This window comes from Narcine bancroftii, chromosome 7 (genome assembly GCF_036971445.1).
Source record: "Narcine bancroftii isolate sNarBan1 chromosome 7, sNarBan1.hap1, whole genome shotgun sequence".
NCBI classification, from domain to species: domain Eukaryota; kingdom Metazoa; phylum Chordata; class Chondrichthyes; order Torpediniformes; family Narcinidae; genus Narcine; species Narcine bancroftii.
The window spans coordinates 27065537-27084153 of record NC_091475.1 but is presented as its reverse complement, the minus strand read 5'-3'; the positions used below and the strand labels follow the sequence as shown (position 1 = coordinate 27084153).

The window sequence follows — 18617 nt, the reverse complement described above, 5'->3', positions numbered from 1 at the left end:
GATTTAGTTTTAATTTTTTTTGGTTTTTTTGATTAACTTGTTAAATAGGAGTTTTAATATGGTTGTCAGATCATTTCAATAAATTAGACAGAACTTGCCTTTTGTTTAGATCAAGGGATAGTCTAATGTAGTTTTACTTATTTTCTATCCATATGTATATATGATCTGCTTTTTGTTTTATTATTGACTTGTGTACGTAGGAATTATATGTTAAACTCAATTTAAAAAATCTTAAAAACTTGTCAATGAGCTAAGTCGTAAATTGAATATTAAATCTACAAAAAGCCACATCCAGAATGATGAATGGATCTATGGATGGAAACTGTGGAAGTCCAAATGCGATTGATTCCTATTTTGATAGGAAACACATCCAGGAAAACAAGAGAACTACAGCAATGTAGAAATAAATAATCAAGGGTAAAACACAATATTAAAATTGAACAGATAAAAATTTAGGAAAGAGCCATGCTATCCTATTAATAAAAAAATTACCAAGTAGAATAATTATAAAAACTATCTTGGAGTACACTTACCCGTGTCAGGTCTGTACCATATTTCTGCTGTAGTTCATCCAAATTCAGTTTATGATCGTCCTGTAAAATAGAAATTGAGCATTAGATCATCTCAAATATTTCAAATTAATCAGGAAGATCTCAAAAAGTATATGCTCAAAAAATGTCTATACCAATGTCACTTCTTTCTTAAGTTCATCTATGTCCTTATTCTTCGACTTGCTTTTCGACTTTTTATTTGAATTAATGGCATTTTCTGATGTTGCTGCGGGCTGATACTTCTCACTTGCAGCCTAGAAAGAAAACAATTTGAACATATTAAATGGATTTAGTCACAAATTATAGTGAAAAATCTACTTCAGCAACAAAAATAATTTTACTGGTCATCTCAGCAATTGCTAGATTGTTAATACTTTGTAGGCCTCTTCATACCATACAGAGAACTGCTACCCATCCCAAATAGATTTGAGGATATTTGCAAGATAGATTGATGTTCATGAGTCATTGATGTTCATGACTCAAGGCTTTGCAAGACCTATATTTAGCTCAAGAAGAAAAATGTTTAAAATTATGCTTTTCCGAACAGTTATTGTTTTCAAAAATTAGGAAATGTGGGCAGCATAGATAGCATAGCAGTTAGTTCAATACTATTAATTGCCAGTGGACAGTATTTTAATTTCATGCTCTACTCTCTCATCAACATGTCTGTCCATAGCCTCCTGCACTGCCAAACCAAGGACACCAGCAAATTGGAGGAACAACGCCTAACATTCCATCTGGACTCTCCAACCAGATGGTATTAATATCAACCTCCAGTTTCTTCTGGGCCCCTCCCCTATCTCCCCCTTTCTTTTGCCATCCCCATTTCCTTTCCTCCACTTCCCAGTTCCCTTGCTTCTCTCCTCCCACCAACACTTTCCCAGCTTTTTTTCTTCTTCCCTCCCACCCATATCCAGGCCATTCCTCAGCAAGTACACTCAGAGAAAAAAAAAATCAAATCTCTAGTCATTTTCTCAATGCCATTAAGTTTTGGTCATAGATTTGTGACATGAATTTTAGTTAATGACTGCTGTTATACTTTTTACAGCAATCTAGACTGCATTGCTAAACCCCAGGAAATTATATTATTTTTTAAGTTTATTTTCAGAATTAAAAATTTGCATGTTAAATGCTCTGGTTTCTTGTCATCTTAATGGGGGTAGGAAGTCAGGGGGGGGGGCAAGAGCCAAATAAAGGTCCAAAATGGCTGCTCTATAGCATCTGATTATGAAGGGTAACTTTGAAAGTAAACTAATTTATGGATGGAAGGCAAAAGGAATAATTTTCAGATGTTGGGGCAGTTGAAGAGATTAGTCCCAAGTCCTCAACCATTTGCAGTTTCTATTAACAACTCACTTATTAATGCTGTGTTTTTGTTTTGATTGATGGGAAGATGAGCTTTTAAAAGGACATGGAAGATGCCACACGATGTGGACAGTTTAAGCAAGTACACAAGGTAACATAAGAGAATGCAAAAATATGCACTTTGGCAGGAAAAAAATGGCAAAATAGAATCAATTTTTAAGATCTTGATAAGTTCTGGCGAGCATTTTAATTTCAGGCTATCAGAGAGCAGAAATAAATACGCAGCGTCAGAAAGAGCTGGGAACCAAATGTCATGCTGATTTTTTTTATTGTGGAGGTAGAATACAAAAGTAGGGACATCTCTATTGGGTTTTGGTGATATTTGTGTGCTAACTGTGTTACTAACTAAAAATTAATCCACTTAGGTTAACCAGAATAATTCTTCGGATGATGTGGTTGCTTCAGAACAACAGAATTCACCAAGGTGTCATTGTTTAAAATTATAGTTTTTCTAATCGTCAAGCTTAAAAAAAGGGGCAACTTCTCTTAACTCAAGCCACCTTTCAATAAAAAGCAGGCATCATCTTTAGTATGCACACAGTCTTTAGCAGTCAAAGAAAAATACATTTTAATATCAAAATGTGAAATTTAGTACACAGCTGAGTTTTCAAGGCATCAATGCTCCTGCCCTTTGTACATCTCAGATCTGGACTATCCAAACCATGGATTTTATAGAACTTGTGAAAAATATTCCAAAAATCATCTCCACTAAATCATCTAATCTACTAGTAAATGTTGTGAGCCCTTTGTCCAGGCCAACATGCCTCGCATTAAATTACAGTGGAACCTGTTGTGGGAAGGACAAGTCTGGCTTATAGATCGTGCTCAGCCATTTAATTAATGGTGGATCAGACCATGGAGACCTACCAGTCTTTTCCCTACAACTCTTAATTCCCCTACTGTGCAAAAGATGGTCTCAATATATTAAACAAGGCAGCTCCTATGGCTTCCTTGCACAGAGAATGCCATAGATCCACGACTCACTGGAAAAAAGAGTTCCTCCTCATTTCCATCCTAAATCTACTCTTCCAAATCTGTGACCATCTATATTTCTTATTTCTAACCGCACCTACCAGTGAAAACAACTTTCCTGTCTATAGCTCATCTACTCCTTTCACCATTTTGTACATTTATACAAGATCCTCTATCATTCTTCTGAATTCATGCGAGAATAGTTTCAGGTCACTCAATTTCTCCTCATGGAATAACACCCCCTCATCTTTCGAATCAACCTGGTGAACACTCCTTTGAACTAAAGCTAGCGTATCCTTCCTCAAGAAAGGAGACCAGAACTGTAGTTTTCCAGGTGCGACCTCACCATTGCACTGTACAGTTGCAGCAGAATCTCACTGCTTTTGCCCTAGACCTCTGTGGCCTTAAGTTTTGGGGCAACTTGATAGCTTGTAAAATTACAGGAAGTATAGAGAAGGCTGATAATCTTTTATCCAGAGTAAAAATGTCAAATTCCTTCCTATCCTTGCTTTTCCCTCCAGCCCTGCAGCTTTGAGACTTCAACCTCAATTACATTCCCCTGGCTCTGGTTGAACGAGTTTTTGCATCCCCCGACTCTGGCTGAACGAGTATTCCTCATTACCCTTTAACTCTCTTGGCCCCAACTTTCAGAATTTCCTCTTGATGCTTCCTTCATCTTTAAGCTAAGAGTTCACAATCCAACATCTGATTACATTTCCTAACCTCTTCCATTTTGTATTTATTGGTACTACATACCTATGAGAAACAATTTGTTGTTTTATTCATTTAAGTATTTTGATTTAATTGCAAGTTTTCTCTAAACCAGCAGTTTTCAAACTGCCTCCCTAAACTCACATTCCACCTTAAGCAATCCCTATGCCTTAAGTGCTCTGTGATTAGTACGTGATTGCTTATGGTGGTGTGTGAGTGCAAAGAAAAAAGTTTGAAAATCAGTTTTACTCATACGTAATGGACTTGTTATGTTCAAGGTTTCATAACACCAAAGGAAATGGGCCAATAACAATTTTTCTCAAGCAAAATATTTCAGTAACAATTGAGTCAGAGTAGTGTTTCTCAGCCTTCCCTTCCCACTCACATGCCACCATAAGTAATCCTTTACCAATCACAGCACACTTATGGCATAGGGATTGCTTACGGAGGAATGCGAGTTTAGGAACAGTTTGAAAACCACTGCTCTAAATAAATATTAGACTTCTAAAAAGATTATAGGTTCAGGTTAAAGACTCCATCCAGACTTTTTAATCTTGGAGTTTTGGTCCCTTTTCAGATGCTGCTGAGATCTCTTCATCTAACCTCTTGCTACAACTTTGCATGTCTGTACTGTGTCCAACATGTCCTATGCAAGAGATGACTAGCTGAACTGCTTGCAAAACAAACCACAAACAATGAAGTTGAATATTTCCAGCATTCTGTTATTTCTAGCAACAATTTTTTTTTAACATTTTCATATGCTCAGAAAAATATTGTGTGACATGTCAATGGTACCTCCAGAAATAATTAATTACAGAAGAGGCCCCATAGCTCAGTGGTGAGACCACTGGTCTTGTAAACCAGGAGCTGCAAGTTCATTCCACGCTGGGGCCTCATTTCTGTGAGGGGCGCTAGACAAAATGGTGACTCTGTCTTCCTTACGGTAGACAACGTTAAAGAATCCCATGCATGTTACATTCTAAATTTAGTATTACATTCCAATAATGGAACCTTTACCAAATAGAATGTGTTTATAAATGGCTTCTTGATTTTCCTGTGCCCATCTCAGCCTTTCTGGCATCACATTCAAATTAGAATAGAACTGTTTTTCACCCTTTCATTTTATTTCCCCATCCTGATTTTAGAATTACTGAATAAGATACAGCAGCTGACTTTATCCACCCCCAATTAAAAATAATTTTTTTGTTCTCACACATACAGTAAAATTCCGAGCATCTGGCACCTATAAGGATTGGTAGATGCCAGAAAAGCCTTTTTGTTGGCTATGTGGAGCAGTCTCTGCTCTAAGCCTACACAAGGCTAGACTCCTTCACTACATTGATGACAGTTTTGGTGCTCCCAAACAGTCCTTTCAAGTGGAGCAATACTTCACTTATGATTTGCAGGGGTCACCAACTGCATCCAGTGCTCCCACTGTGCCCTCTAAATCAGGGAGACTGGACACAGACGGGGAGATCACTTCATTGAGCACCTTGACTCTGTCAGCAACAATAGGATGGATCTGCTATCATTTCAATTCCCTGCCCCATTCCCTCACTGGCATGCCTGTCCATGGTCTCGTGCACTGCCAGACTGAGACCACTCAAAAATTGGAGGACAACATGTACAGTATTTCATCTGAGCATCCTCCAACCACATGGCATTACATCGACTTCTCCAGTTTCTGTTAGCCCCTCATCTTTTCCCTTTCAACTTTCCTTGAGCTCTGCTGCTCTCTTCCCTTTGCCCCCCATTTCTTTCCCCATACCCCTATCAATTCTCACCTTTCCTCGTGTTATATCCAATTAACACCTTTTGTTTATTGATTTATACTCTTCTCTCCCCCCCCCCCCACCCTCCCATTCTTTGCTTTTCACCAGCTTTTAAAATATAGATTTCCCTTTCTGTTTTTTGCTTACACCTTGATGAAGGGCTCAGGTCCGAAGCATCAGTAATATTTCTTTATCTCCCATGGACATTGGCAACATTTGCATTTTTACTATAATCACAGTGTCTGCAGACTTTCGAGTTTTACTCCTCTCTGATGACTAATCAAGTCAAAGTGGTCATTAATTGGAGGGAAATTACAGGTCCAGGCAAAAAACAGTTTTAGCAAAAATCAATGTGCGTCAGCTGTAAAATCCCAACCAATTGTTGTAACGGGTCACTCACTCAATTTTAGAAACAACAACAATCTTCACATCCTGCCATTTGTGGAGGGGTGTGTGTGAAAAAGGGCAGTGGCTGAGAGACCAGATTAACATTAGCTTGACATGTAGCTCTTAAATAATAAACCGTTATGAACTTCAGTTTTTCTATCCTCACTCAAGATTCCTTTATTATCATGTTAACAAAGTAGGTTTTATTTTCCTTCTACACAAAGGAGCCAGAAGCCCAGTACCACCATCAAAATGAGAAAGAAAAGCAAACAAGAGTCCCCCACAAACCCTTGTGTCCCAGTAACATCCATATCTGCAGGGCCTCCTGTACATACCAGCAATGAACCAGGCATCCAATTCCCTCTCCTTCGTCCCAAACCCCCAATGCATTTAAGAAGCCATCAATGCCTGAAGATCAACAAGCTCTCATTTCCAGGTCCCAATACCCAGTTGTCAGCAGCCTGGTGGTAGCCCTTTGGCCACTGAGCCCAGCATAGGTTCTCACATGGCTTCTCCTTCTGGACAGGTACTCTCCCGCCCTGCGCTCCCTCGGAGCAGGCATCCTCAAGGCCTGAGTTGTTGAATATGGGCACTGCTACCTCAGTTACAGACCTCCACATGTCCCTCACAGCAAAAAGAATTGCTAAACCAATTCTACAGGCACTTTAAGCCCATACAGTGCTATCAGGCGGCTCCAGGGATAAATCACACTTTAATCTCACAAATTACCAATTGTGAAGCACAAAAGTTAAAAACAATGCTGGATAAACTCAGTAAGTTAAACAGAATACATTATATCGCAAATATAAAGATACATAACCAATATTTTGAAGGGCTCAAGCCTGAAACATTCATTATATTTGCGATATGAAGTATTTAATGTGTTTTACTTCCATCACTGCATCTGCAGATTTTCGTGCTTACTCATTTGTGAAGGACTATGGTACTAATTTCTTAAGGAATGGAGCAACCTTGGAGGATCACCATAAACATCAGTGTAAAAATTCAAGTTTATTTTTTTTCTCTGCTCATACAAGCATTGCAGCCCTTGAAGATTCTATTCCCATTATCACAAACAACACCAACAACTGCAATTGCAAAAGCCAAAGTCTGGGAATAAAAAAAAGTCTATTACTGCTAGTTAATTTGACATCTCACCCTGTATTATTTTTGTCTTCAATGTGGTCAAGTCCAGCAATTTCAGATTAGAGCAACATTCTCCAACAGCCAGATGGTTTTAAACTAGTACTTTCAGTAAAGGTAGAAAGAATCTCAGTTCAGACTGAAAGTTCAGACTGAAATAAAGTTGCCTGAATAATTACTTTTCTTCTATGGAATGTGCATTTATTTTATTAAAAATATTTAGCAGGCAAAACCAGTAGATACTCCCTTACAGATCATAGAAACAATGCAATTTTCAAGGTCTCAATACTCCCTTGAAAAAAATGAAGTACAAAGATTTGCAAAGCATATATGAACACCCCAGTCTCTCACAAAGAATGCAACAAAATCAGATTTTTAAAATGAAAAGGATTTAGTTACCAAATGTGATTCTTAATCAAATTGCTAAAACGCAGCACAAAATTAAATGCTGCACACATTTCCCTGTTTTGTCTCAGCCTTAGCTTGCATTATGTACAAACCATCATTTAACTGAAAGTCCATTTCTCAGCATTTAATAATCAAAGATACAATTTTCAACTTCATTCCCATCCGCCATCAAAGTAATGTCCTTGAATGGGTTCATGATTGGGCAGCATGGTTGAAGCAACAATGCTTTTACAGTGCCAGCAATTAGGACCGGGGTTCAAATGGTGGGCTGTGAGGAGTTTGTACGCTCTCCCCGTGTCTGCGTGGGTTTTCCCTCAGGTGCTCTGGTTTCCTCCCACCATTCAATACATACTGGGGGTGTAGGTTAATTGGGTGTAAATTGGGCAGCAAGGACTCATGGGCCAAAATGGCCTGTTGCTGTGATGCATGTCTAAATTTAAAAATTTATTTGTATGCTTCTCCAAATGGCTTTTCTGCCATGAATGCTCACCATTCTGAATTCCAAAAGTATATGAAATGAGTTATTACAATCAAGACCAAAATTGGTTCTCTGTCAAGCCATCTAGCTAGCCCTATGCACTGTTCTATCCATACAGCAAATCATTTACTACATCTGGTACTCCCAAATGCATCCTCCTCTACATTGGGGAGAATGGATGCAGACTGGGGGTCTACTTCATTATTCACATTCGCTTTGTCTGCTGCAAAAGCAAGGACCTCCCAGTGGTCCACCATTTTAATTCCCAACCCTGCACTGAAATGTCTGCCCATCCCCCAAGTTCAGCCAAGCAAAGGTCACGTAAACTGGAGCAACACCTCATCATGGTAGACTCCAATCAGACAGCATCAATACCAACTTTAATTTTCATTAACCCTCTTCCCTAGTCTTTCTCTTTCCATTATCCTTCTGTCTCCACTCTCTTCCAGCTCCTCAGCCCCATTTTTTCCTATCAGAGCTATTTCTCTTAGCTGCCTCCCAACTCACCCTATCACTTCCTCCTCCCACCTGTATTCACCTATTCCTGTTCGCCTGTGCTCTTTCACTCCCTCACCCCCCCAAAAAAATTATTCATGCATCTGCCGGATTTCTCGCACTCCTGAAGAAGGAAGCAGGCCTGAAATGTCAACTGCCAATTGCTTTCTATTGATGCTTCATGGCCTGCTGAGTTTCTTCAGTATTTTTAACTGTACTGCCTTGAAAGTTTATTTCCTTCAATTTCCTTTACATCACCCACCATGGGCCTCACAGGAAGCACATCCAAATCATCACCCATTAGTGTTTTAACAGGTTCTTGCTAACATTTGTATCCTCAACTGCATCCCTTGGTCAAAACCCCACAATTTTAAATCATCCAATAGGAACAATTTACCAAAGTGTGTCATGATCTTGTGCACCTCTAAAATCCTCCCTCCAACATTTGTTCCATGAAAAAAACATACCAAACACTACTTCCTTATATTGCAACTAAGGGCCATTGTGCATTTCAATAACTTCCTCTACATGCAACTTATCCAAAGCTTTAAAGGAAAAGATGCAATATAATTTCATAATGTTCTCAACTCCATTTATTGAGATACATACAATTCACTAATGACTCCATATGTCCTGGTACCTTCACAGGTCTATGTACACAAGCAAGATGCTTAGATTGTACTTGGCCAGACTCAATCTGGAGTATAGTGCTCAGTTATGGCACTATATCCTAGCAAAGATGTACATTTTGGACACTTAATAGAACATCAAAACTAAATTGATGAGTTGCATAAACTTTGCTTGATAACCTCATTAGGAAAGTCAAGGGATTAAAATTAGACATTTAAATGATAACATTTAAATAGAACAGAGTAGCTGCAGGGAAATTAATGCAAGACGCAAACCAATAATCCTAAAATTAAAATGAGGCATTTAGAAATGAAAACAGGCAATATGCTTTTCATGTAAATATCTGAAATCTGGATCCCCATTGAAAAAAGGAGTGACAAACAGGGAAAGTATTTTCACCCCCCCCAAAGTAATGAGAGAGAATAAGCAGCAAAAATAATCAAATGAAATGACATCACTGTCTATGTAGCAGTGAGCACAATGCTATTACAGCGTCAGCAACCGAGGTTCAAATGCTCCAAGGAGCTTGTACATTCTGCATAGGTTTCCTCTGGGTACTTGATTTGTACGGTAATTAGTGTATTTGGGCAGCACGAGTTTGTGGGCTGGTAGGGCCTATTACCGTGCTGTATATCTGAATTAAAAATTAAATCAGCAAATATTACATTCAGTAACAGAAATAAGCCCAAGGGGACCAGTTTTTCTCTATATCCAATCTACAGGTTAAATTTTGTTTATTTACATTGCTGGCCTTTAAAGGCACATTTTGCACTGTCCAACCTGTTATTTTACCAACTCCTTATATTTCATATTCTGACAACCTTTGAATTGTGTGAACAAAAAGATGCAGGAAAAATATGTTAAAGCACAAAATAAAAAGTTCTTTTAGTACTGCCTGTGCTCAGTAGCAGAAACATGACAAAATCTCAAAGGTCAAAATGACAAGCAAGCTTCAAATTCACCATCTTCAACAGTCTTCTGAAATTCCATTCAGTCTAACCAGAACCTCAAACCACATTGATAACATGTATAAAGTTTATTTACAACTCCTCAGCACATGCTTCCCCTACATGAAACTACAGTCAATGAAAGTACTATATAAAATAATCAAGGAGTTACTCAAGTACCAAAATATTTTTACAAAGATACTATTGTAAACAAATGGAATACTACCCCCATTTCTCAGCAAATTGCGCTCCAAAATAATGCAGGGCTCGCTGAGTTTCTCCATCATTTTTATATATTAAATACAAAATAATATTTCTAATGCAAGTAGCACGAGCCAAGTTTACAATAGACAAGAAAACAGCAAAAAAGAGTAAACCTCAATCCCATGTCTCACTGCTAATACCATCACGCCTAAACCTCATTTGTATATCCCCCATCATCCTCAATTTTCTGTTCAAATCTACTTCAGAGCGGCGTGGCCATGTGAAGGATCTAGTTTGATGTGGGTTAGAAGAGCTTTCCATGAAGAGTGATTAAAAAGACTATTCAAAGTTAGGAGAATCCAAGATTTTGTGTTTAAAAAGTAGAAAGTGACAGTTTTAAGAAAAATAAGACCCAAAAATCTAAGGCTGAAGAAGTTCAAAAGTCACAGAAAGTCCACAAGGGAGTGAAGAAGATGCTGCCATGATGTCAGAGAAGACTCGAAAAGACCGGGGGGGGGGGTTTTGGACAACCGATCTGAAAAAGTTGCTGGAGACAATAGACATTGAGTGGACGATTTTCTAAGTAGAAAATGCATTGAGAGAGGCAGCAGACAAAATATCGGTGATGACCACTGCAAATGAAAACCTGACGACAACTCTGGTGGGCCAGGACAAAAATTACCTGATAATGGCTCATGAAAAACTGAAGGCCCTGGAACAAAATGCAACAGTGTGGAATATGGACAAAACTGCTGTTGGATAAAATCGATCACATGGAGAATTTCAGTCGAAGGAATACCTAAAAGGGACTGATCCAGTGGAGTACTTTTGAGGAATGGATCCCACAGGAAGATTCAAAGAAAACTTGCTTGTGAAGAGAGCCCACCAGACCCTCAGCCCCAGAAGACCAGATGATCAAAGATCATGATGGTTCCTGTCAAGATTAGAGTTACCAGGATCGAGAGGGAATGTATATGCCAGGGAAAATAATGGCCCAGTCAAGCTGGAGGACAGAAAAGTGCTTAATGCAAACTTGGTTAAACAAAGAAAGGAATTTGATAGTGTCAAGTGGCAACTGCGAACACGGAACAATTTTTTACATCAGTTATATCTCACACCACAAAAACTACACAAATCAAAATCTGAAATGTGTTCAGGTGTGGAGGTGAAATTGGAACATTTTAACATTCTCGCACCTCCTCATTCTCTCTCAAACCAAAGGCTGTATGTTCAAATCCTAAAGCAGTAGATTAAACAAAGTCTAAACAGTTGGTGCTTCATTTCAAATGAAATATCATACCAACATTTTTTCTGCCCTCCAAGGCAGACAGACTATGGAAGATCGCTTGATATTATTTTGAGGAACACCAAAGATATTTTATCCGAACTCCCACTTTGAAGTGCTTGTTGTGCCTAAATTTACAGTCACATTTCAAGGTAGAACACATACAGATGGCCTGTCAAGATTTTTGGTGTACTCTGGAGTTGAGAAAGGTGTTTATATAGTTACCAATCCTTTAACCCTACTCATTTTAGTGATACAAGTATCTGGGTCCCTATAGAAGATATTCTCCCCACCAGTATTATTTCAATTAGCTGTGCCAGAACTCCTTTGAAATTGCATCTCCACATCTACCCATGTTTTGTTGAACCTCTTTTCTAAGTTAATTATGCCAAAGTCACAAAATTTGCAAAATCTTAAAGCGCTGACAATCATTCTTTTGTTTAAAAAAAATACACAAACCGACAAGAAACATTCTGGCCCATGTGTCTCATTCTCAATGTTACATACAGCTTTTAAACTTGCATGGCACAAAACTGGTCCCTCAGCCCAGCTCATTTATTTGCCCAGTGAGCAAACTGAGCTTGCTTGTGTTTGGCACATCTCTAACCCCTGCCTAGCCTATCCAAACATCGTAATTGCACCTGTTTCAAATATTTCCATTGGCAGTTCATTTCAGTGCTCCCTCTGTGAAGTCCCCTTTAAATCTTTCCCCCTCACTTTAAACCCATGTCTTCCAGTTTACCGTGGGAAAGTCTGACTGTTCAGTTTGATTTTGTATACCTCCATAAAGGTCACATCTCAGTTTCCTATGCTCCAGGGAATAAAGTCTGGAGCTTCCCCATATAACTCAAGCCCTCCAGCCCTAGATTTTTTTTTTGGGAGGGGTGCTCCTCTCTCGTTCAATGAGATCGCTCCTGCAGGAAAGAAACCGTTTAGAAATAATGACACCTACAATTTCACCAATTGGCCGTTTCCCCAACATTTCTATTACCACAAAAATGAAAATTTCTTCACCAGGAAAGAAATGAATACTCTGCCCACACAACATGTTGCAATCCAACACACTGAGAAGTATTTGCACGATCTCACCTGCTCAGGAAGCCAACGAAAGCGCAATATCCACCCCCCCCCCCCCCACCCCCACCCCCACCCACCACCACCACCACCAGGGGCCCACGTTAACACCTCACGACTGGGATGAGTAACTTTAATCCCTTTCCCTGGCCCTTCAGAGATGCGCTTGTCCCACGGAAGTTTCATGCAATCAGAGGCTGATCAGTGCCCAGGGAAGAACTTGGACCAGTTGTCCGATCCTTCATCGGGTCCTCAGGGCCTGTGCCTCCTCCCTCATACCACCGACCCCCTCCCACCCCCACCTCGTCCCAAAGGCCGGTGGGACGGTCCGCCCTCCGCAGCGCTTTCACTTACCCCTTTCCCCATTTTCCTTCCAAATGCGACTGGACTATAAATAAAAGTTTAAAATAATTAAATTATGAAGTGAAGCAGTTTGCCCCACGTGGCCCAACCCTCCTCCTCCGCCGCCACCGGAACCGGATGAAATGTGGCAAGAACGCGGGCTCCAGCTCTTAAATAATTTCACCCGCCTTTTCCACGCCCATCGTCTCGATCACCGCCAATGGACGCGCAGTGCCCGTCTGCCAATCATTGGAAAGGCAGCGCGGCTGGCTTGTCCAATCAGAGCTCGGCTTTTTTTTCCGCGGACCCGGCCAGGATCTGCGCTGACCTTTTCGAGGTTGGGACATTGACGAACGCGGTTCCAAACTTTTCCACGGAGGCATCGAGATTTTAATGCTATCGAGTCATAAAAAGCAGCTGAGGGCAACCTGTTCCCGTGACTTTGAGCCACGCTGGAGGGCTCGGGCGACGTTCAAAGGACACTCGTGTCTGTGGCTCAGGACCGTGTCTTCCCATAAGTTTACAGTAAACCTGGTGCCAATTTACTGTATAACTTCGCCAGAGGAGAAAAGAATTATACATACACGTGATGGACATTGTATCCGTGCAGAAACATTGGTGATACATAGAGATGCATTTTAGAATTAGGAAACAAAATGCGAACGAGTGTTTCGAAGACAAAATTTCTTGCTCCATTAATTCATAATCCCTCTCTTCTTCGAGCGAATCCGAGGGAGGGAGGAATGTTTGTTTCCCACACACAAGTAGGACGATTGCTTATGGGAATTGCTGTCTTTGTTTGCCCTCTGCTGGAAATGTACTTCTCTAACCCCCTGCGCTTGCTAATCTTTTAACATCAATTGTTATCAATCAGGATGGATGAACACATGGGTATTTAAATAATGCAAAGGAAAGCGCAAGCCCCCCCTCTCCCCGACCACCACCACATCTGTCGAGATTGGATGGCAAAGGCTATTAAAAAATGTAAGGTACAGATTAGTTCAATATAATTTTTTTGTACATCCGTTATACCTGATGCCACAAAAATAGAATAGAATGAAATCAGGTTTATCAGATCAATGTTTCAGGTGTGGTGAAGAGACAGGAACTTACTTGGTCATGTCCCATGGGTGTATTTAGGATTTTTTTTAGAACAAGTTACAGGTATTGTATTTCCACATAACTCAGATTTATTTTTATTGGAAAATATAGAAGGATCAAGACTAAAGTTGAAACTATCAATATCCCAAATTAAATTTGTTAAACTAGCAATAGCATTGGCAAGGAAATGTACTGCAGTGACCTGGAAATCAGATTCACACTTGGGTATGGGAAAATGGAACGCATAAATTTAAAAATGTATCCCCTTGGAGAAAATTGAGAAATAAATATGGTGTATTTTTGAAAATTTGGAGCTCATATATGCAAATTTTAGGTATAAATATATAGTGGTGTTCTTCCTGCCTTTTGAGACCTGGTTAATCTTCCCTCAATTGATCAGATAAACTTTATTGAATCCTGTATGTTGAATAGCAATCCATGAAGCTATTCTTCTTTTTTCTTTTTCTTTAGTTTATACAACTATAATTTTTCTTTCTTGGTGGTGGGGGGTTGAGGGAGAGTATGGGAGGGGGGTAATAACTATCATGCAATGATTGAAATATTTTTAAATTTAAACACATTGTTTTATGAGATTTTTTATTAATTACATATCTGGAAAAAATATTTAAATAATTTTTTTAATGCATTCACTGCAGCAGGTAATCAGTAACAACAAAATACTGGGCTCTTTGAAATCTGAAGTGGAACCAAAATAGCTTGAAATTAGAAAATCGGGCATTATCTTAAAGAGATGAATATTTAAGTCACAAAAAGGTTTCAGCTGAACAATCTGCACAACTAGTATTCTCAAAAGTAAAACAGAATTTTTGCATATTAGGCATCGTTCCCTGGTAGCAACTTCCTTTGCCAGAAGATTGGAGGATCAAACCCACTCCTGAATAATCTGGTTTACACATGACATTGCCATCTTGCTGGAAAGCTGCCCTGTTGGTCAGTTGTAGGAACATGACAGCTTGAGAGGATACAGAAAAGATTGACTAGGACATTACCCCGACTGGAAGGTTTAAATTGTAAAGAGAGATGGAGTAGGCAGGAACCATTTCCCTGGAGTGAAAGTTAAGGGGACATCTTATAGAAGTTTATAAAAATCATGAGGGGCAGGATTGTCATGGGGAGGGAAGTCTAAAACTAGAAGGTAAAGATTTATAGAAAGATGGGAAACATTTCAAGGGGACCAAAGGAGTAAGCATACACATGGGAAGATAGCAATGCTGTCTCCACAAAATTCCTCAAATCTAGTGGAAGGTTCACTGGTTGAATATCAATATCCTCTCCCAAACCAACGTCCCTCAAAAGTTAGGCTTTTAAATACATATTTCATCTGTTGGGTGGGCCATGCTATACACATACCCAACATCATTCAGGGTACTCCCAAGTAGGCACTCTATTCTGAACTCAGTCATGGGAGAGATTGACAGCAGACAGCTGAAAAAATGTTCTCAAAGCCTTGAAAATGTCCAATATTCCTGCCTACTCTTGGGAATTTCTGGCTCAGGACCACTCAAAGAAAAGGGGAGCAATTAGGAATGCAATAAGAACCCCAAAGTCCATCCATTGGAAGGATGTGGAAAGAGCACATCATCTGTCCATCTACCCACCTTCCCATCTTCTCCCATCATGCACTTTCATCGCCATCCAAAGGGAAGCTTGTGTTCCCCACATTGGCCCATCACATTAAAATATCCTTAATTTCAAGAGATTTCTCCAATAGAAGAAAAAGATTAATCTTTATTTAGAAAGAAAATTAATGGAACCGATTGTTACGTGAGCATAAACAGGATCTAGAATATTGTTTATTAATTTTTTCCCCTGCTGGATTCTTCAAGAGGGATTAGTGATCTGGGACTGGAACCAAATATATCCATGCTGCTAAAAATGAGGATAACTCCATGACATACATCTCAAAAGATGTCTACGTCAATAACTGTCTGATTTTTCTCCTTCTGATGGGCAAGGAAATCTTTCATAAAAGCAGTCCTTTTATAACAATTGAACTAATAAGAAAAAGACAGCAAATACGAATAATTTCTTTTCCTGTCTTGTGTTTCCATTTCTATGTCAAGCATAGAAGTCCAAGAATATGGAACATAAAACATAGAAATCTACGGCACAGTACAGAACCTTTAGCCCAAGTTGTGCTGACCCAATAATCTCCTCTTAACAACTGCCTAGAATTTTCTGACTGCAGAACCCTACATTTTTCTCAGCTCCATATACCTATCCAATAACGTCTTGAAAAATCCTATTGTACCTTCCTCCACCACTGTTGCCAGCTGTACATTCCATGTACCCATTACTCTGTGTGGAAATTTTGCCTCTTACATCTCCCATGAACTTACTGCTGTTATGAGCCAAAGACCTCAAACCCCAGCAGCAACAGAAATTCACCAAGACAAATGGTTATTTATACAAAAATTGCTTTTCATTTTCTTTAAACATAAAAACAGGATCAAATTTCAACTTATTACTATTAATTTCACCTAACTTAACCCCCTTCTAATTCTAAACGCACGTGTGTAATGTGTATATGTTCAAAAATGTTATTTGCTTTAATAGTCCAATCATTCACTTTTCACTGCTCCAAGTTCACTGGTATCAGGCAATCCTTATACTCTGCACAGAATTTAACATTTATGCATTTTCACCAGCTCTAGTGCTTAAAGGTAAATGGTTACCACTCAGGAAGGTACTAAATAGTTTCAGACAGAGAGATTCGCTGCTTGTTGGTCACACACAAACTGATTTCCTCCAATCAGTCGCTTCAGTGTTTTGCCGAAGAAACTTGACCCATCATGGATTTTCCAAATGATAACCTCTTCTTCCAGGTCATCACAGAGTTCCTCTTGTTTACCTTATTTCAGGAGAAACAAACACTCTTTCCAGACATTTCCTCTTGTAAGGACTACAAGAGTTTTCAACAAACTGAACTCAGAATTCACAACCTGTCTTCAAAATGGGGTTTTTCAACAAGCCTGCCAGTTTGCCATGTTGCAGCTTCAAAATGCTACTGCAGAACTGACTTCTCTCTCCCTCTGAGAAATCCTGTTTTTTCTTTCCTCTCTCTCTGCTTGTAAAAACCAACTTCTCCCAAGGCTTTAAACCCAATCCTTGAAAGATCATTATCAGCACTTGAGCCCAGACATCTCCATTTGCACCAGCTTTTGAAATTCTTTCCAAAGTAGTTCTATTGTCTCTGCAAAGTCATAGAGCCTGAATATCTTGGTTCAGAAAAGCTCTTGCAGTTTAAATGAGATGTGAAGTGTATCTGTTTGTGAAGTGATCTGCGCTAAACCCCCACAATCTATCTCTTTTAAAGATATTTATGTATAATATAATCCTTAATTCTGCCAAGCATCTTAAAACTATGCCCCCTTGTGTTAGTGACAGTATTTCAGCCCTGGGAAAAAGCCTTTGGCCACCCACATGATCAATGCTTCTCATATACTTCCATCAGGTCACCACCCATGCTCTGTCTTTCCAAGGAGAAAAGCCCAAGTTCACTCAAACTATCCTCACAAAGCATGCTCTTCAATCCAGGCAGCATCCTTGTAAATCTCTTTTGCATGGCATCGACACCCTTCTTATACTAAGGTAATCAGAACAGAACACATTATTCAAAGTGAAGTAAAACTAAAGACTTATATAGCAGGTGGGGTCTAAATAAGATCTTATATAGCTAGTGGGGAACATTGAAGAGTGATTTTTCCTCAGTGCCTGGAGCCAATAAGTAGTTCAGCTAACAGTTTGAAAATTTAGCCACACCAGTTTTAGTTCAGATCTACAAATATTCAAATGCTTTAAACTTGAGTAAATTGAACCCCTTTTAATTAATTATTTTTGGCACATGAATGAATAGAGACAAGAAAATTGCCAGAATCTCAATGGTGAGTTGTATTTTAAAAGTTAACATTTTTGGCATTGAAGATTAAGCTTGCTAGGAAAAAACTTAGAAGACAGATTCACACAGTAGGGGTGTATTATAAGTAACTGAGACAATAAATTACGTTAAAAAAATATTACCTTCAGCCTAACCTATGGGAATTGCACTTTCCATAATATTAGAATTTTTATAGTATTCCGTTTGTTAGATTGGCATTCAAAACCAGTTTTTATTCATGAGGTTTCAAGCTGATTAAGTTTATGATGCTCAACACATATTTTGGAATGAAGTACTTATCAGTAAATAATAGTTAATTAAAAGGTACAAATAAACTAATTTTAGGATATGAATGTGCCAGCTTTCCTCCGCAAGGTTGTTAATGAAAAAAATAAATACAATATTTACAAAGGGTAATAAAGAATTAATCTTTTTGTGTCATTGGATTTGCAGGTTATTTTAACCTATATAATTGCTTTATGATTCAACCATTATAATTCCTTTCCATCACATTTTGTTTTATATACTGGTATATTATTGGTCCAAACATTGGTTTGTATTTTTCATTGGGGGAGAAAAATCATAATGTGGGCTTGATTTGTCTGGAGAAATAACAAGGCTAACAGCATTCCTCATGAGCACATACGACAAAATGAAAAGTGGATCAACAAGTAGGTCTCCAGGTCCCTCAGGTTTGGCCAACATTCATTACGATCACTGATCTCCTCTTTGTGTAATAGTTCCTTATATCACATTTCATTTTACATATACAGTTTTGCTATCTCCAACTCAGCCACAAAGAATTCCAGACACATTATTCACTCCCCTCTGAGAGAAGGAATTTCTGTGCGCTT

The 18617-nt window shown here is 38.9% G+C and overlaps 1 protein-coding gene across 1 annotated transcript in view; it reads right to left on the bottom strand.

The window, feature by feature from the left end:
- Positions 1-12914, bottom strand: part of LOC138738637 (sodium/potassium-transporting ATPase subunit alpha) — a 38433-nt gene extending 25519 nt beyond the window's left edge. The window contains exons 1-3 of the mRNA XM_069889231.1: positions 12777-12914; positions 686-805; positions 534-593 (exon numbers count right to left, since the gene is read on the bottom strand). Of these exons, the coding sequence (XP_069745332.1) occupies positions 534-593; positions 686-805; positions 12777-12788 (192 nt within the window). The 5' untranslated portion in view covers positions 12789-12914. The remainder of the gene's footprint in view (positions 1-533; positions 594-685; positions 806-12776) is intronic.
- Positions 12915-18617: the final 5703 nt, after the last annotated feature.